Source organism: Gorilla gorilla, chromosome 4, assembly GCF_029281585.2.
Source record: "Gorilla gorilla gorilla isolate KB3781 chromosome 4, NHGRI_mGorGor1-v2.1_pri, whole genome shotgun sequence".
NCBI lineage: Eukaryota > Metazoa > Chordata > Mammalia > Primates > Hominidae > Gorilla > Gorilla gorilla.
This window is the reverse complement of record NC_073228.2, coordinates 98,897,211-98,918,381: the sequence shown is the minus strand read 5'-3', so window position 1 is coordinate 98,918,381 and position 21,171 is coordinate 98,897,211. Positions and strand designations below refer to the sequence as shown.

Genomic DNA, 21,171 nt, shown 5'->3' with positions numbered 1-21,171 from the left:
CAATGGTGGCATTAAAAGACTGAAGAGTGGGGCAGATCAATGAAATCATTCTCTGACTCATGATATGACTGTGACACAAATTGAGACAGAGTCTGCCTTGCTAAAATACTTTAGGAAATACTGAAATGTTTAGTTAGCTCCTTCTCATGACAAAGCAGTTGTTTCTTCATTTCCCTTTTAGAATAGTACTGAATATTGTCTCCCATTAGGTCTGTTCCAGTGAGAACCAGAGCACTTATCTCTACAAATAAAGCTCCTAAGAGCAGCACTCTGTGCCATAAGTGCTGTTGATTGAACAGTTTGGGATGGTCCACCAAAGAAACATCTGATTGACTTGAGCTCCTATAAATCAAGCACATTTATTATTTTGTCAGCCAGTGTTCTCCATTCCAAAGAAGTCTGTGGTGGAATATGTGGAATACTGAATAAGTCAAGTATTCCTAACAGGATCTAAAGAGGCTGGCCAAAGCCAAGCTGACAGAGGAGAGGACGTCATATGCAAAGCACTCTGAACATACAGTTAGACTCTCTCTACTTCAGTAAGAGTTTTATCATTCACTGAAAGCAGCATAGACCACAAGTTTCCTGTGTTTGCATCTCAGTACCAAAAAAGACCACATATTCAGTGCTCTTAGCAGAAGCAACACTGAGTCATACAGCCTGTAAACACATCTAAAAATGGATGATCACTCTTTTCTTCTTCGTGCTTATTTCAACAGCAATTTTCTCAGTTTTTTTCAAAAGGTCATCAGCTTGAAAAAATCTGAGGAGGACCATGAAAAGAACCAGACCTTTAGTTTTCCAACACGATCACTAGGATAAATAAGTAGAATCAACAGTCAATCAGATGTTGGTAGAAAGCTTATCCCCTGTGACCCCTCTCAAAGCTGTTCACCAACTGTTTAGCCTTGTTAGATAATCACTTGCTGTACATAGTGCATCCCAACATGTTAATAACCATCGTCATCAGGCTTTGGATTTGCACCAACAAGATTTCTACATTTTCTTCACTCATCCCAAGTACCCCCACCACTGTCCCCTCCCTCTCAGTAGATGACCAGGCCTTCCACTTTGCAAATTTCCCTCAAATTCCAGCCCTGAGCCCTATGAATTACCCAAGTTAGGGTTGCCAGATTAAGCAAATAAAAACACAGATGCCCAATTCAATGGAAATTTCAGATAACAACAGGATATACTTACACTTATATGTTTTTATAATATTCTTAATTTATCTGAAATTCCAGTTTAAGTGGATGTTCTATATTCATCTGGCAATTCTATCCCAGTTTTACCTTTTATTCTTACCTCCAGACCTGTAGGAAGGTGACAGTTCTGAAATAAAGGTATTCCCCAACATCTTCAAGCATAGAAGACCCATAAGGAGCAGGCCCCACTTAAACCACAGTTTCAGCTTCATCCCTCCAATATTCCAACAGGATTGTTTATGTGTATGTTGTTGTTGTTGTTGTTTTGCTTTTGTTTGTTTTGGAGTATGCCGTGTTTATTGAGCAAAAGGTGGGAGTAGTGGGCTAAGGGTGAGGAAACAGAAATGAACCAGACCATGGCCATACTCTTTTGTTATCACTTTCTTCTGGACAACAATTGCTCGCCACTTGGGAGAGCAGGAAACCAAGCCACTTGCAAAAGCTAGCACAGCACAGCTGGATGGGAAGCACAGCTGGCTCACAAGCCTGTGTTCCCTGCTTTAACTCCTATTCACCCAGTCCACAGGCTCAGGGAGGGCAACCCCTTTTGTCTTCATGACACAACTGGAAAAGAGGAAAAAGGAGTGATGCTTCTGCCTTTGGACAGATGGAGAAACTCAGGCCCAGAATAAGGCAGTAATATCCGCAAAGCCAGTACTCACAGAGCGTGTGTGGGAATGGCACAGCATGGGATAGATGTGGTGGCCTGGAGAAGGGCAGTGCAGGCAGGGTCTGGAACTTGGCAGAGGCCTGGAAGTCACGTGAGCACTGAGGACAGATGTGCAGCGTGGTGGAAGAGCTTGAAATCCTTGCCCAAGGTGCCGCGCATGAAGAGTTTGAGGTCTGAGTGTGATGCATGGTGTCTATGCAGCTGCAGGGGGCTGGCAAAGACACAGGTGAACTGTGGGTGGCTGTAGCCCCTGCAAGGCTGTACTCTTATGGGGTGCATCATCCTGGGATGGTCTTCGGGGCTCCTCCACTGGCACAGCAGACCTGTAGGCAAGCCGGTTGGCGTCAATGAGGAAGTGGCTGTCCAGCCATGAGGGCTATGACCCACCTGAGAAAGGTGCTGGAAGAGGGGCCTTTCACCCTGGGAAAAGAAGACCTTCAAAAATAGTGGGTCTGGAGAGGAGGACCAGGGTGGGGTAGCCCCAGTGGTCACAGGAGTATCTGGAGCAGAGTATACTTGTAGTTTCCCAAATATTCTATATACTCTTTCTATGCCTTCTACTGTTTTCTTTAAAATATACTTACAAATGTAAATGTATATTTCTTATCACACATATTTTGTTTTTTATAAAAATTGAGTCACCTTTAACACATTTTAGCTCACCTACTTTTTTTATTCTGCAACATATCTGGAAATATCCTTCATATTCCTGGAAAACAGCCTACCACGAGTTTTAATTTCTATACAATTTTCACTATATGAGTGTGTGTGTGTGTGTGTGTGTGTATTTTAAAAACAGGGTCTCCCTCTGTCACCCAGGCTGGAGTGCAGTGGTGCCATCATAGCTCACTGCAGCCTTGAACTCCTAGACTCAATCAGTTTTCTCACCTCAGCCTCCTGCCTAGCTGGGACAACAGGTGCGAGCCACTGCACCAGTCTTCTTAATTAAACACTGATTTTAGAAATGTTTCCTTCAATTTTTTTTTTTTTTTTTTTGAAACAGAGTCTCACTCTGTCACCCAGGCTGGAGTGCAGTGGTGTGATCTCGGCTCACTGCAACTCCCACCTCCCAGGTTCAAGTGATTCTCCTGCCTCAGCCTTCCTAGTAGCTGGGATTACAGGCACCTGCCACTGCACCCGGCTAATTTTCGTATTTTTTTCTTTTTTTTTTTTTTTTGTAGTAGAGATGGGATTTCGCCATATTGGCTAGGCTGGTCTGGAACTCCTGACCCCAAGTGATCCGCCTGCCTCGGCCTCCCAAAGTGCTGGGATTACAGGCGCGAGGCACCGCGCCTGGCCCGCTTGAAATATTTTGCCTTCTCAATACTATAAAGAAAATCCTAAAGAAATCTTTGGGTCCCTTTCTGGTAATATGCTTTGGAAAGTCCTTGAAGAATTTCTGGGTGAGAGTATATGCATTTCGAAGGTTGTTGGTAGTTAATATTAATTTGCCACCCATTAAGCCTTTAACATTTTATACAGCTGTGCCTGGGTAACCACTAAGTATCATTATTATTTCTTCTGGAGCACCATCCCTGACACTCAGCCCCTACTACCAGTCCGACCCTACCAACTCATACTCTTAAGAGGTTAAGTGAGCCCACACCTCTGAGTTCCCACGTCTGTCATAAATTTGTTTCATATAGTTGCTGCTTAGGCATCCATTTTAAGGCCCAACATGAGTTATTTGAAACCTAGCAGTACCCGACCCCTTTGGCTAGTTAAAGCTTACCCTCTGTGTGTGGTTGTTTATGCTGCAGCCCACTTGCTTCTCATCCTATTAACCCAACACACCCCACAGCTGCTGACCATGATGAAACCTAATGGTTAGCATTGGAGCCAAGTCAGCATTTCCCCTCGTGCTCTCTTTAAACCAGCCACGGGATAACATCCATGGACCTTAATAAAGGCATAGTCTGATGGGTCCTCTTTTTCTCTTGCGTGCCGCACCCACTGGTTGAGCTCCCTGTGGCCTCCAGCCTTCCCTCGGCCTCCCATTGGCATTCCTAACCTCTCTGGGACCAGTAAGTACTAAATTTCTTGTTTTGTGCACTTTGGGTTCACCTCCTTAATGTGTCTCGTCTGACTGACACACCTGAGTCTTACTTTCCTCTCATCAGAGCACTCCTAGAAAGTGGCTATCGTGGCTCCTGGTCACTCTCAAGAGACAGACCTCACGACCAAATTAGAAAGAAATCATAACAATAAAAATCACAACACTCTCAGTATATTATCATAACTGGCTCACTGTGGATCCTCCTCAGATTGTTCTAATTGAATCTTCCATTTTTGTGTCTAATCTCAACACAGCAAAATGGCTCGGACCATTTTGCTCTGAGTTACTCAAAAAATGTTTGAATGAAAATATTTTAGTCTGATCTTTCCTTCCGAATAAAAATTATCTAATTTTTATGCAAAATTACTTTCATTCAACAAATATTATTGAACATTTATAGGCACTAACTGTACAAACTGTGGTTCAAAGATGATGAAGACACACACCTTGCCCAGGACAGTTTGTGGTCTAGTGAGAGAAACAAACAACTGATAGAATACATGAATATAATAGGTGCAGTGATAGAGGTCTGTATACAGCATGCAGAATGTTTAGTCAAAAGACATTTAGATAGTCCCGGATATATGTGTGTGAGTACTGCATATATAATGAAACGGGGTTAAATATCTACCTGTGGCCACTGTTTGTTCTTCACGCCTCAGTCTGTTGCTTTCACTTAGTAACTCCATGTTTGGTTTTAATACTTTTTGAGTTTATTGGCTATCCTTTTACTCAATTCTCAAACTGCAGTCAAACCTAAAATTGAAAAGATAAAATGGTAGAATGGTGGAAGATGAGTATTACCAGTATGTGACATGTCAGTTCAAATAGAGAAAGATGTAAAGGAAACACTTCTATTTTAAAAAGTCAATTTACTAAAGATTCTCCTCACTGGAATGCACACTTCTTGCTTTAGATCTATTAGGACTCAGAAGAGAGACTTCCAGTTTAAAGTTAGTCGTAGTTGCCCTAGAGGTTGTTTCCAGTTACTCTCATATTTTAGCCTCCACCATTCCCACCTTGCTCAGTTCTCCAGAGATGCATATAAGAATATAATGAGGCAAAGAGGTACTCTTAGTTCTTATAGAGGATTTTTCCCCCAACTCCTTTTCTACCAAATGAATTGTTTTTGGCAACTGTGAAGGAAATCTGAAATTAGTGCTCCCATAAATGGTTGATTTTCACTCATTTGAGCTGCAGTTGAACCCTGGAGCCCCAGAGAGTCACTGAAAAACCAGCCTCCTAAACCCCTCAAATCCTCCCATGGATCCAAAGAATTCACCATCTTGATGGTTCTCCAAAGCGTCCACCCATATGTCTGCCAAAGGGTCTTATCATTTCTGTTCTTCCCAATATCTGCCCCCAGGACTTCGCCATTTCCGTAATTGAGATGTAAGACTGGGGAGGAAAAAAGGATACCCACAATTCTGGTTTTGAGGGTGGATGTGTTATCCTACCGATTTCCTGATTGTTCTTTCTAAATGACTTTGCACTCTCCTCTTGGCAGAGAGCCAAACTATTCTAAACATGGGGAGGGAGGGAGGGAGAAAAAGGGGCCAACAGAAGCACCTTCGGCCTGACTCACGACCTTAGAACTAGTTTGCATTTCTAGTCTTGATCATTGTTCTCTGTTTGGTGGTGGGGGGGGAAGGGTGATGGTGGCAGAGAGTTTCATATATTTGTGGAGAATTATTGTCCTTGGTTCAGAAAGGTGACAAGAAATTATAAGAACCCAATTAACAAACTAAAAGTGGAAAACAAATGGTATGTCTTTATCTGCTTGTGGAAAGTGTTTATAAATCAGAAGTATTAGGAGTCCAATAACGCTGAGAGTTTTGTGTTCATTTGTTAAAGCGTTGTATGAGATACCTTTGTCAAGAGCATACAACTTTAAGGCATTTCTACCCTTGTGCACATAGAACTGAAACAGTATGTTTTAGTGACCAAACTAAAATATACCTTCAAGGACATTTTTTGTCATTTGTTACTTACTGAATTTACTTCATTATACAACAAAAGGAAACTAGTATACTCTATCAGTTCTTTAAAAACTAACTGAATGTTCTGGTAGCCTTGCTTAAACAAGAGAAAGTCAGTTTACCTAAATAAAGTTTTCAAATGGGTTATACTCCCATAGGCAACAGCAAAAACACCTGTAAGATAAGAGTTACCGCTGTATCTTTCCAGTGGCTTGAGGTTAAAAGCCCAAGCTTTGAAATTCGGAAGATCTGGGATTAAATTCCAAACCTTCTACTTGTTAGCTATACAAGTTTATTCATTCTGCTGTGCTTCAATTTCCTCACCAATAAAATGGGGACAATAGGTACCTTGTTGGAGTCTTCTAAGAATTTAAGAGACAATTAACACAACATGTTAAGCATAGAGTAAGTGCCTGGCTAACACGGTGAAACCCCGTCTCTATTAAAATACAAAAAAATTAGCCGGGCGCGATGGCGGGCACCTGTAGTCCCAGCTACTCGGGAGGCTGAGGCAGGAGAATGGCGTGAACCCAGGAGGCGGAGCTTGCAGTGAGCCGAGATCGCGCCACTGCACTCCAGCCTGGGTGACAGAGGGAGACACCGTCTCAAAAAAAAAAAAAAAAAAAAAAAAAAAGTGCTTAATAGATGACACCTGGGAACTTTGCCATGTGTAAAACAGCAAGCAAGTGGGGACTTAGACATTATATGTCACTATCTCTCTTGAAGAGTTCCCTTGTAAGTCCTGTGGAAGAGAATGGTTTTTCATGGCCATGAGTCATTTTTCTCGGTTTTAAGCCTGTAGGCAAAGATAATAGCATTGCCACAGTAAGATTTCCTGTATCCATAGTCCCCTTGCAATGTATACGGATGTCCCACAAAAATAAAAACTGTATTTTTATCAATAAAAGCATATAAAGAAATTTGAGCAAAGCAATCTTCAACAATTTAAAGCACCTTAGTAACTGAATTTTACAGAAATACCATAAGCATATGCCATTTTACAGGTAATATCCATAGATATTTAAAAGAAACATTTTTCTTGATTATTGTAATACAAATCTCCACTGTGCACCGTGCATGAAGACAAAGACAGGCAGTACCATGAGCAAAGAACAGGGCGTTTCACTGAAATCATCATTGAGTCCAAAAGCAAAATTCTTCTTTCTAACATCTCGCTCAGGATGTCGGGTAAGAGGAGGAGAAAGGTAAACCTACACCAGCATACCAGGCCTGGAGATGGAGACTAATTCTAATAAATCAGAATGGAACATGAAAATGTCAACTTAATCAAGCATTTAAATTTTATTAATCAAGCCTAATTTTTATGAGTGCAAATAATCACTGAAGCTGGACAAATTTGTTCTCGATTGCATCAGAAACATAATTTTAATATTTAATGGACTGATGAATTTAAATGGAGAATTATCTTTATGAAACATGCTCTTCATAATTTGCCATTAAATGAGAAATTTAAAAAATCAACATAAATCTTACCTAAAGGTTATTTAACTAAATGTTGGTACTATAAATATTATAAATACATTATACACTAATTTAGCAATCACACAGTACACTACATAAAGCAGAAATGATAAGTAGACCAGGCAGGCTTTTCCTGGGATATAGAGTTCTGTGTTATATTGTGGGAAGCTCATGATATAACGGTTTGGAGGTTTTGTGTGAAGTTTCGTGAACATTCTTTTCATTCAGGCTTTTATGCTGCAATTCACCATTCACCACAGACATTCTTTTCAGTCCAAATGTAGGTCTAAACCCACTAGGACTTTCTTTTGTGAGATGATTATTCTTTATATAAAAAAGATAAAAAATATCATTATTTATAGAAAAGGATATAAGAAAAGAACTGAAGTTTTCTGACTATGATTTTTTGACATACAAAACATGCTCCATTTTTAAAGTTAAATTCTCTGACATAATGTCCTCAGGCCTCAAAATATTCTAGATGGAAAAGAAAAGAAAAAGAAAACTCAAATTAGTGTCAGAATATTCTTTGCAAATGTACACCCGTTCCACTCACCCTCTTTATGACCCAAAACAGATTGCTTAAAATAGGGAGCTGCTGTAAATTTAAGTGAATCAAACCTAACAGATCAATATGGTCCAAAAGTCTGCTGACATTAATCTCCAAGATAAATTTTTTGTTGTTGTTGTTTTCAAAGTATATTCTTTAAAGGTCCCTAATGTTCCCAAAGTGTAGTATTTTCAGTACTATTCCATATATGGAATCATATATGGAAATATATTCCAATATTTCCATAGTATTTTGCATACTTGTGCTAAACTGTGCGTTTACCTGAAAAATAACTTGCCTATTGCAGCTCCAAAAATTATTGATGGGGTTGGAGCAAAGGATATTTGGAAGATTGCAGGACATGCTACTCTTTAAAATGTCACAGCAGCTCCCTTTTCTTGCTTTACAGAAATTTTTCTAAATAATGTGTACCTTTTATTAGACACTTAAAAACAATTTCTAAGATTTTCAGAGTTTGAAACATTTAAAATTATGCCTTTTTGTTACAAAGTCGAGGTTCTGGAATGGAAAAATTGGTTCTAAATATAGAGGCTTAAGTACATAATTTTCTTTTTTATTTGTACTCTGTTATTAATGTATAAAATATTTTGAAAACATTAAATTTTATAAAGTAGATTCGTGGTGAGTAGAGTTAGCTTTTAATTTTACTTGCAGAGCACATTAAACAACTCAATTTTTTGGCCTTTGGTGTATACTTTTTTCCCTTGACAAATAATATAGTTTCATAAAAGCATTATTATTTAAAAAGCACATTCCAGGTTAATAGTTGACCTATTTTTTCCTACTCAATTGAATTAATATGCAATATCCTAAAGACACCAAGATTAGAATTTTCCTGCAAGTGAAAAACCCAATACATCGTAAAGCCTTTAGATGGAGACAGAGTTCAAATAAACTCTAGAATTCTGTTCATAGTGCTTTGTGTGAGAATAAGAATGAACACTTAAGAATACCGAAAAGGAAATATGAAAAGAAATTTAAGAGGCTTATGCAGATTATAGAATTTGTTATTGTTTCGCCTTTCTTAATGGAAGAGTTTTTCTGCATATTAAGCTGACACTTAAGAAAATAAAAGGTAACATACTTTTTGGTCAGTAAAGTAAATTTACTGTCTTTGCACCTTATAGCAAACCAGATTATACAGCAAATACTGCTGTTGATGATGCAGAAGCCATGCTGTACGTAATCAGTGGCATGCATCAAAAGTCATCTGATAGCCACATTAAAGCCACATTCCTTATTAAGAATCAGACTAAATTACAACGTGGCATTTCCCAGAACGAGCCAAGGAAATGCATTTTGCGAGAAGAATAATTGTATTTGAGTGTCTCTGTAAAAATCAGGAAGTCTTTTAGCAGTAAGTACTAATGCTTTTTTTTTATTCTGCCTTCTTTTGTACTGCAATATATTCAGCCTCCCTGGCAAGCCTATCACACTAATTATTATTACATCTAGTGGTTCAGTTATCTTGATGACTACTGTAGCTGAAATACTCCAAGGTCAAATCCTTAATAGCGTGAATCAAACTAAGCAGCCATCATATATGCAGTTGCTTTCGAGATGTACTGGATGAAACAGTATATCCCAGACTTGATTGAATCTTATTATTCTTACAAACATGGAGTGAATTGTGTATACAATTAATTATACCAGTTTGCAAAAGTTTCTTCTCAAAAATCTTGTGAGAAGTAGGTGTCCTGTCGTAAAAATGTCTGCACTAGCACACCTATAAAGATCTTACCACAAAAGTCTTTAGCCTGACCTTTGGTACTTTCAAGTGATTTGAAATCATTTGAGTGATTATATGCGTCTTCTCCATCAATAGACATTCCATCATTTCATATCATACTTACATGTATAATAAACCAATTGGCACATAAATGCATGTTCTGCTTGGTTTACACACAAACACAGTGATATAAATGAACTCCAGACTGTGTTAAAGAATACTACTCTCCCCAAATTCTTCCATATCTCTAGGGTAGAAATAGGCATTTAGTTTGTAATGTATCCAAATATAAGCATCTGTACAAGTTTGGATGATCTATGAATATGAAACTAAATATGAAACTAAATATGAAACTTCTTTCTTTTGTGTCAGTTTTCTTTAATATTTTAACATGGTTGCACATCTGGACAGCAGTGATTTCTTCTTTAAATGTGTAAACGTGTTGCATTTTTATAGACCATATTTGAGTAAAGCAATTTGAGTTGTGCAACTATTCATTTTGAACATAGCAAAACATCCATTTAATTCCAAGGAAAAGAAGTAAACACATGAAAGAAACTGGTTTGTATCAGTACTGGCTTTTGAAAGGTTTGGTTGCAGAGTACTCAATCCTTCCAAGGTTAACATAACCAAGATTTTTTTTGGTTCCTTTTTGTTTGAAAGGATTTAAATAAGTGGAAGAATTTACTCATGGAAAAATTATAATATGAAGTGTTTTAAAAATAATTCATGGGCCTTCTAACCCCCTCTTGTCATATTAAACATACACCTTAAATTGGTGTTAAAAAGCAATAATTAGTATCCACTATCCCATAATGATTTTAATAATGAAGTTTACCTGAACCCACTTTTCCTCATCCTTTTATCATTGGTTTTCTTGTTACTGCATCCTTCTGGTCACCTCCCTTATACATTTTTGTTCTGGGAGAATAATACCAAACATGTCATGTTTTTATTCAGATTATTGACATCACTATTAACATTTCCAGTCAAATAACATTTTCCTTGCAAATCAAGATATGTTTTGTTGTGTTGGATTACAATTAGAAGTCTTGTAACAGTACGAGAGCTCCTCTAAAACCACATAAAATATATGGTCTATAGACACAATTTTGTTTAATTTTGGAAATGTATTTTTTAAATGTATGGCCACATATTATATTTTATGTTAATGACAAATGTTCAGCAAATATTGAATATAGAGGAAGAAATATGCTTTTTAAAATAATGTTGTCTACTTACTCTCTGGCTGCAATGTAGCTGGCATGCTGCATTTGGGGCTGTCTATGTGTGTTTTTTTAAATGTCATCTTTATTAGTATTACATTCAAGGAATAGTACCAAGAATCAGTTTCTTTCAAGACCTTCCTCGACTGTGTGGCATATAAGTCTGTGACGAGCGACATTACAGAAGGTCATGTCACTTTTAACTGCTTGCATTACATCTTTCTGATTTCCCTAGTGCCCTTCCTTTGTTTGATTAATACTACTTGCTTTCAAGCAAGGTATCAGAAAGCATAATTTGGAAAGAGAATTCTAGAGCCGATCTGAGATATTCCCCCTTAAGAAAAAAGAGAAAAAACCGAACTTCGTAAATGTATCTTTTCTACTACATGATTTTTCATCACTCTTCATTTTTTCCCCTTCAAGGAAATCCTGTGTATAGTATATGTTGTTCATTAAATTATTGCCCACAAGTGTTTGGGCAACTGGACTTTGTATACTTGAAAACAAAATGATGTAGTGCTTATCTGGTTTTATTTGAAGAGGAAAGAGCTAGAATTTGATACCAGGACTCCCTTCTTTTGTTTTCCTTAGTTAAGTGTTAAACTCCAGCACTCTCATCCTAAATAGCGGTGGTATTTGATTTCTCTGGGAATGGTTGCAATTTTGTGCAGTCATTAAATGCACTTCAGTGATATATACAGTTTGTTTTTAAAAGCTCAGTTTGCAGTTTCGATGTTCATTGCATTTGGCTAGAGCTCATGTCTTAAAGCACAGCTCAGCTTCTGAGACACTCTTGTCCTCAAAGCCATCCATTTCACTGGACCATTAAAGCCTGAAAATTAGTTGTGAAAGCATCATCATTTTAATTTGGAATCTTTATCCACACTTCTACCTGTACCCCTCTATGTGTTTCTTATGGTCAGTGAAAACATGAATCAGAATTTTGTGTGTCATTAAGAGCACAGAATATTTTGTCCAGGAAAAAATATATTATTTAATTTCCAAAAATGAATGTTTAAAATAGTAACTTGATGTTATTTTATTTTTATTAATAGCTAACATTTTTGAGTACTTCCTTTGACACAGGAACTGTATTAAGCACTCTTATGCATTATCTCACTGCATCCTCAACACTGTGAGATAGGTGCTATTATCATCTCCATTTTCTAAGGCACCTTCAGCTTCACCTGAGCAAAATGTAATAGTGGGATATGTTCGGAAGCAGCTTAAAGGCATCGATAGGAAACCATCTATATTATAAATCCTCACTTGTAGATGTTTATGATGTAACTTTAAAAAGGCACTGGAGGAGGGGAAAGGCCCTCACTAGAGCGCTAAAACACAGCAAAAAGGCCTCTCACTAACACAACACTTTTCTGCCAAATGTAAAAGCAAATGGTTGTATTGGGTGGTTCTGGCTGCACATTTGTGGAGCAATTGTGCGTAGCCAATTACCCACTTGTGCAGGGTAAGAACAGTTTGGGTTTTGCAAATGAAGAGCCTGATTCCGTAGACCTCTTTGAGTCATACTTGAACATAAGATCCACAGCTGATCTGTAAAATGTGTAAATTAAGCTACTGGCTTGTTTATGGCTTAATCTGATTTTGAATTTTTGAAAATTAATTTGAAGATAGTGGAGATTCTCCAACCTTAATGGTTAAATATTCATGGGTTCTATTCCCAGGCAAATGTTTGAAAGCATTTTGAATATTTGCTTTTATAAATCTGCATCATTGATTAGGTATAAGTCCTTCCAGGTGAACTAAGTCAGTTCTGTGAGATACATGATAGACACTTTACCCAAAAGTGTGTTAAATGATATGAAGGGTAGATGATGCATTCACCTGTTCACTCAATCAACAAATATTTCTTGAACACCTATTATGTACCTGACAATCTGCTAAGCACAGCCCACCACCATTCTGCCTTCATAGCACCTGAAATATGATAGTAAGTACTGCAGAGAGGAGGCATATTATACATTCTTAATTATAAGTAGCTACAATAATGACTTTATTCACAGGAGTAAAAGTATAGTATTCATCTCATTTTCCTTGATGTATTTGATAAGAATCTGCATGGGTAATTTCAGCAAAAAAAAAAAAAAAACACTTCATTTAAATCTAAAAGATAATTTTATTACAGCTACAAAATAATCATCATTTCAGAAAATCTTACAAGTGTTAGGTGAATTCTTCTGATGCAACAAAATGTACCAATGCAGCTTCTTTTCCATCTTAAACCTCCCTCACAAATAGCCCAATTTGGAATAGCCTGGCATATATCACTTCAACTATATATTGTCACTATTGTCTTTGTATTTGTGATGTGAATACTTTAAATGGGAGGAAATGAAAGGTTAACATGAAAGCTTATCTGATCAACCCTGTTTAAATTTTACTGGATTATAAGCCATTTGAGGGCTGATAGGAGTAAAGAAGGAAGTATTTGTGGGTTATCTGTGTATTCCCACATTACCTAGCACTATGTGCCTTGGACAAAGGGGTTTATAATAAATGCTATGGAGTAGCTGAATATAGTTAGAGAGACTGTCAAGAGTCCATCTTTCTTGTTGAAGCTTCATTGCTTTATATGTCTCCGAAGTAAGTGTAAGCTCTCATCAGATATGCAAAACTGCATATTGCACCACTGTGATTCTTTTGAAAGCTGAATGTCCGAATGAAAGACCTCAAAATTCTACCATTTAACAGAAGATTTAAAGCATGACATTAAATTAAGAACAGTCTCACAGGTTGTCAGATGCTTTCATTATATATTCGTTCATGAGACCTGGAGGTTTGTGTTTGGGTTATGCTTTTAAATCAGTTAATGCTTTTAGAATATTTGAGAAAAATTATTAGGAATAACGGAGTTCTGATATGTTATCTCAGTTTATGTAACTCTTTTCATAATACAGTCTTGGCTATTAAAGTGTTCACCAATAGAATATTCCTGTTTGTATCAAAAAAAAAAAAAAACAAAAACAGGAAAGGAGGGCTAGGTGTCTCTGTCCTCTAATATGAGCTTTGGGAGAAAAGTTTTAAAGTATTTGATAACCATGATTCTGTTGAGTCTATTCAGAGATACAAGATCAGGAAAAAAAAAAAGACACAGGAATTTAAAAACCATATCAAATGTCGAACACAATAAGTTGGGTCTTACTTGAATAACAACACTTCTCCCACAGTTTTTTAAACTGTAGGTTTCTGTGGCATGCATATGTGTATGTTTGTGAAGTGTGGAAAACAATTTTAAAAAGCCTGAAATGGAGTGAAGTCCCATTCTGAATGCCTATGGTTATATGTTGATCAAGGCAAAGGGAAGTTATTTGGTAAATCCAAAATGACTATTCCATTCTGCTGAGGTAGGCTAAATAGCCATTAAAAAATACATACATGCATATCCAACCATGTGGGTTATACACACACTATACACATGTAATTATATATTATTTTAAGTTTCATTTTATTATACTATGCATTCTCATGATATTCTTGTATAAAATCACAGAGAATTAAAACGAGAGTTTTGGGTAATCCACAAAATAAAAAAGAGAGAGGCAAGACTTGACATTTATACATAAGAATTAAAATTTGGGCCATAAAATATGTTGTTAGTTTTATGCTATAGACCACCAGCATGAATCAATTAACAGACATGGTTTTTTAATCTTAGAGTTTGGTGAAAAGTAAATTAGAAATAGCAGAGCTGTTTCATGCCTAGTTATCTAGTTCTAAATTTAAAGTGCCTGATTAATACAGACAGCAGAATCGGTAGAAGGGAAATTTCCTGATTTAAAGCATCCCCCAAATTAATGTTGGTTTACCTTATGCATATTTCAAATTCTTTAGGTTGTCACAAAACATTTCACATAAATCCAGTTCTCCTAACTGGGATTTGGTTCCCTGGTTTTCATCAATTAAAGGCAGAGCATTTTCCTAATCACTCTCTCTAGATCAAATATCCCCTCTCAGTGTGCCTGTTTCAAATGTTAATAAAGTTTTCATTTCCAAAAGGTTCAAAATGACAGAACAAAATTCTCTCCTTTAAGAGCACAAAAAACGACTTCTGTTTCTGTCTGCAGGTAGTGGAGGACATGCTAGAGGACGAGGAAGAAGAAGATGACAAAGATGACAAGGTAATTATCTTTCCCAGCACTTGGGTACCTGGGGATGGGGAAATGTAGACATGACACTGTTTTCACAGACAGTTAAAAAAGGAGTTGAAGTGTTTGAGTCCAGAAAATTGGACAGTGCTGTTTATCATCCTAACAATGCCACTGCATGTTGCAAAGAGGGAGAGAAGGCTATAAATCCTCTTTGCTTTTGTCCAGAGCTGGGTCAAATATTTTTCTGCCAGGAACAAAAAAAAAAATAATTCAGCTTGTCTGGAACTTGATAGCTCTCGTGAAGATAACAGCAGTGACGACTGTTGTTGAAGGGCAAAAATTTGTCCTATCTTGAGTATTACAAATCGAGCCATGCTTTGGGGGAAGAGAGAGTGGAAAAATAGCCTGCATGAGTTGAACATGGATATTGTCATCTGTAGTTTTCAAACAATTGCTCAGCAAAAGGACATGAATATGCCGAGTGCTCCAGAGGACATTTAAATAACCCCAGTGCTCACCGCCCTTGCCGAGGTTTGGAATGGCCACGTGGTTTCTCCATTAGGAAAGCCCATTCAGAGAGGCTTATATTTGATTGCTGGTTGATTTGGGGAGGGTGACCACAGTAAATAACAGCAGTTTCTGGGACTGCTTGGATTGGTTGTCCCCTAGGGAGGGGGGACAACTGGAGGTAGGAATTAGAATGATCTTGCACCACTGCAGCAGTGGCTGGGGTTGGAACTACTGCTTTCTATGGCAAGGAGGATAGTGATGCTGTTACATCATCATCTCTGGACATTTCCAGACCTAAAATCTAAAAAGTCCTAGGGTGCGATTGGGAGGCAGAGGAGAGAAAATCGTTAGTTATTTCCGCATTGTTTGGCATGTAAAACCAGATTTTTTTACCTTCACCAGAATCTGACTTATATTGTAGTAAAGCAGTGAATTTTTTTTTTGAAGAAAGGAGGAAAACAGTATATTTTAATTTATGCCCTTGACCTTTGATTCCAGTAAAGATGTACAGTTATATCCCAGTGTAAGAATTTGTGTGCCACCAAAGGCTGTGTCTCCAAAGATAAAATAATTTGTGTGTTGGAAGCATACACGAGAAATGTCAAAAAATTCAGTGATTAGTTAACTCTCCACATGATTTTTTTCCTAATCAACGCTTGAAGGAAAACAGAAACACACACACACACACACACACACACACATGCACACACTTTCTCCCTTCTAACGCTATTTCAAACATTTTTAAATCGACAGAGCTTTTATGTGAAATTTTTCTCCTGTACATCATTTAGTCATTAGCAACATCATCAAACATAAACTAACAAAATCTCCTTCCTGCAAAAACACATATGTGCTTGTTTTTAATGTTAAATAACATGAGCATACACTTCTGGCAATAAATGATATGATTTATTGCTAAGGTCAGTTGTAGAGCTGTAGAGAGCTTGTATTTTAACTCAGTATGCCAGCTCTGAATCATCATTTCTCTGCTGATAAACACTGAGCTGCCATCCATTTATGGCCGTTTTCTCTTGCTTGTTGCTGCTTTATTATTAAAGCTACCATAAAGATCCATCCCAGCAGCAGGCGTTTCCCCAGAAATGTTAATAAATGGAAACCCTTAGTGAAGTCTAGTAGTTAATGTCCCTGCTTGAAGTCAACCTATGTTTTTAGTCAGTTTGTTGATATTCTGTACTTCTAATCTCTCCCCGTTTTATGGCCATTTTTAATGGAGAGGATGTTAGATATGAGAAATAGGCACACCTGGTTAACCAGCTCACCAAAACATAGATGTCAAGTGGAACATGCCCGGGGGAAACAACACCAAATCTCTGGAGTAACATCTATTGTAATCTAGTGTTTGGTAGTCTGAAATTGACACCCTGCTTCTAACACATTTTCAGATCTAGTTACCAAAGTTGATTGAAAGTGAGTGCTTAAATTGCAGTGTGAATTCAACTGTATTCTTCTGTACAGGATGCCGACAAGCAGTGTGTTTTCCATGTGAAAGGACTGTGAGCTGATTTTCATAAATCCAACCCTTTTATTTGAGCGATAAAAAAGGAGGTTTTTCTTTTTTACTCATAATGCAATTGATAGCATAAAAATCATATCTGAATAAAATCTCAAATGTAATAATTTACAGTAGACTTTTAAGTGCTTGAATAATAGAGGGAAGAATCTTGTGGACATCTTGAAATGTAGTTTTTCCTATAAGAAATGGAAATATGAAAGGATCCTGCAAGGTTCCATCTTCCATCTCGACAGGCTTTCACAGCGGTAAATGTTACGTCTTGGCTATCAGTGTGTCTTAGTGGAAGAAGGGTAATTTCCTACTTTAAAAAATTCGTTGGTAACTTTATTTAAAGTTTGTGTACACAGTCATGGGTAATGGAATTTCATGAGAAAACAAATGTGTTCTTTGCCATACGAGCAGGTACTGACCTCTAGCTCTCATTATTTCTGTTTTCTCATATGGTATAATAGTAAGGTCAGGTCAGTGGGTCCTTTTATAGGATAAAAGTAAAAAAGATTAATAAATGTGCCAAAGCCTCACTTTAATTGAACCTGAAGCATATGTTGGAAGTATGTAAAATATGTCCCAGATGTTTCACCAGGGCCAGTGTCTTGGCTTTCCCTGATTACCACAAGGCAGCTATTAGTCCTATAACCTTTGGACTTGGGGGTAAATGGGGTATTACGTGGCACAGAATGAGAGCACCTGTTTTCCATTCCGCCAAGACCCCTGGCAGGCGTTCCCTAAGCCTATCCATATGTTTTCACTTAGCAGATTGTTGGGCGATTATGAAAAGTGTCTTTCTTTAGAGCCAGCATTGATATTAGTCACTCACAATGAAAGGGCAAGTCATTGGCTACTTGACAAGGTCCGTGTGGGCATAAACTGAAATCTTTTATTTCATTTGCGCTTAGGGTGTTTTCCCTCTGCATAATTATATACATGACAAAGACACAGGTATAAGAAGTTGAAGCAGACAAAATTGTAATTACTTAACATAATAGCTTTGTAATAGCTTTTCTTTAGTACTGACTGTAGCACCAGGGAAGACTTTGGTTAAAGTTGGTAAAAGCTAAATCATGATTTACCTGGATTCCTAGATTTTGAAGTTCTTCCAGATTATGGCTTTTTAAACATATATATATTTATATATATATATATATTTTAGTTGTTTTTTATTCAAAGAGCTAATCATTATTCAGGTGAGGGTTTGTGATCCACAGACTTACCCTTCATTCTGAAACCCATTGTTCACATTTGCTTAAATCTAAAATTAGCTGGCTTCTCTTTTAATCCAATTCCATGGTTTTCACAAAGGCAGAGAATACAGGTTTTACGTGGTGAGTCTTCATTATGAATCATTTACTTGTTAATATTTTCACTTATCTGCATTATGTAGTAGCACTACGTTAAGCCGTGCTGGAGATGACATTTTTCCTGAATTAAATGTTAGAAAGACATCATACTGCGTTCTCAATTCCCTTTGTTATAGAGCATTCTCTGAACCATCAACCACAAAGTCACAGTTTGATCTGATTTTTTGACCTGACACCAAATCCTGCCTTTGTGGTTAATAGAATATCTTAGCAAATAAGGCTTAGCTAAATTACCTAGGAGGAGCTATCAACAAGCCATATAATGGTGTTTTTCACCATGTTATAGATAATAATACAGTGGTCAGTCTGCATAATCTAGACATCTAATTAATGAAGATCAGCTTTCCTTTTGTAGTTTAAAAAGTTTAGGCATGCTTCCCATGGTGCATCCTACCCTTGTAATAAGATCCAGCTGCGATATCAGGAAGCAGAAGATAAAATGCAGGTTTTTGTCAGAAAAAGCATGGATTCAAATGTGTGGCATTCTAGTAATGTTTATTGATAAAAGACATTAAAATATTCAGCCATTTATGCTTACATTGCTTCTCCTTTTTCTTCAGCCATTATGTCAAGGTTACTGTGTTTCAACAGAACTAGATGTAACAAATGAAACATATCTAGAGTTAGTTCAAAATAAACAGATTCTTTGCTTTAATTCTTGAAATCTGTGTTTTCTGGTTTGATTCTCCAGCCCTAAAACAAGTATATAATATATCCAAGATTTGGACATCTCTGGCATCTCAAACGAACTATGACGGGTTAGGGGGACAAGAAGTGATGTGAGAGAAGATTTTAATCTGACAAAATGGCATTTTCTAGTTATATTCAATGAAATAACTGCACCGTGGGGAAAAAGATTAAGGCTTTGGAGAAAGGCAAGAAGAAAGGAGGCACAAGGAAAATACTTCTTTTTAAAAATTCCCAAGCCACATTTAACTGGAATAGCATTGTTTTCATTTATTTGTTTGCTATTGCTGCATAACAAATTGCCACACATGGTAGAGGCTCAAAACAACACTCACTTTTTAGCTCTCGGTTCAGTAGATCAGAAGTCCAGCACAGCTCAGTTGGGTTCTCTGCTCAGGGTGTCACATTCAAGGTATCAGTCAGGCTGAGTTCTCACCTGAAGGCTTTGGAGAAGAATCCATGTCCAAACTCATTCAGGGTATTGATAGAATTCAGTTCCTTATAGTTGGAGGACTGAGGTCCTTGTTTTCTTGCTGGCTTTCTGATACTAGTTGCCATTTTCCATGGCTTCCTCCATCTTTAAATCTATCAGTGGAGAATCTCTGTTGGGTTGAGTCTCTCCCATACTTCAAATCTCTTCAGGAAGAGACAAGTTCCTTTTAAGGCCTCACCTGATTAGGCCAGGCCCATCAAAAATAATCTCTTTTTCTTAAAGGCAATTGTGCCACAGAACAGAACCTAGTCATGGGACGACCTATTTCATCTAATATGATTTGGCCGTGTCCCCACACAAATAATGTCTTGAATTGTAGCTCCCGTCTTTCCCATGTGTCGTGGGAGGGACCCGGCGGAAGGTAACTGAATCATGGAGTGGATCTTTCCTGTGCTGTTCTCATGATAGTGAATAAGTCTCATGAGACCTGATAGTTTTATAAAGGGGAGTTCCCCTGCACACACTCACTCTTGCCTGCCACCATGTAAGATGTGACTTTATTCCTCCTTGCCTTCTGCCATGATTGTGAGTCCTCCCCACCCATGTGGAATTGTGAGTCAATTCAACCTCTTTCCTTTATAAATTACCCAGTCTTGGGTATGTCTTTATTAGCAGCATGAGAACAGATTAATACACCATCATATTACAAAATCCACTCCCACACTCAAGGGGAGGGAGACTATCATGATATATCTATTGGAAGGTGCGAATCTTGGCAGCCATCTTAGAATTCTGCCTATCAAAACCGCATAGACCCACCCATGCTCTAGAGCAAAATTGGAACAGTCCTTGTGTTCCTTGGATATATTTATTGCAGTACTATAACCCAACTATGCTACAATAAACAAATGAGGAAATCCAGCCTCCCAAATCATATTCTTTCAAAGATTATAGGAAGATCTCATGCCAGGGGTGTAAACTGAGGTATATTTTACAGTCACAGTAGAATATATTCCATTTGCTTATTATCTATTCTGATCTGGGGTGAGGGATGGTTGGACAGGAAAGGGCTATTTCTTCTTGTTTTCTCCTACTTGGGAGAAGAGCAAATAATAAGATTAAAAATCAGGGAAGTATCCATTTCTCCTTTGTGAACCTATTGGTGCTTAAACACCCATTGAACTGATAGCCCACTCACTTTGAGTCCGCAGAAACACTATCTATTTCATCTAGAATCATAGCAACATTACAACTGGAGGGTACCCAAGAAATAATCTAGTTCAACCCACTTAATTTAAAGTGAGGAGACTGTGGTTCAGCCAAACTTAAGTGAATTGCTAAAGGATATAGACAAGTGGAAGAGCCAGACCTACCACTCAACTTTTCTGATTCCAAATTTTGCATCCTTGTGCTTCCTTATGACTAGGTTTTCTGGGAGAAGGGGTATTGTCAAAGTACAGATGCAGATTACCTCAGACATGATCTTTAAGTCTTTAGGGTAGTTCAATAAGGGAATATACCTTTCACCCCAGCTAGAGACTGTTTATTTCTAGGTTTCTACTACTTTTCACTATTTTCCTGCATATCCAATCCTTTCCTACAGTTTCAACTGAGGGAGTGTG

At 37.6% G+C, this 21,171-nt stretch overlaps 1 protein-coding gene across 13 annotated transcripts in view; it reads left to right on the top strand.

Annotated features, from left to right (window-relative positions):
- Positions 1–21,171, top strand: part of MCTP1 (multiple C2 and transmembrane domain containing 1) — a 606,796-nt gene that overhangs the window by 516,514 nt on the left and 69,111 nt on the right. For all 13 annotated transcript variants that reach the window (XM_031011415.3, XM_031011414.3, XM_031011413.3 and 10 more), the window contains one exon: positions 15,004–15,057. In XM_031011415.3, the coding sequence (XP_030867275.2) occupies positions 15,004–15,057 (54 nt within the window). The remainder of the gene's footprint in view (positions 1–15,003; positions 15,058–21,171) is intronic.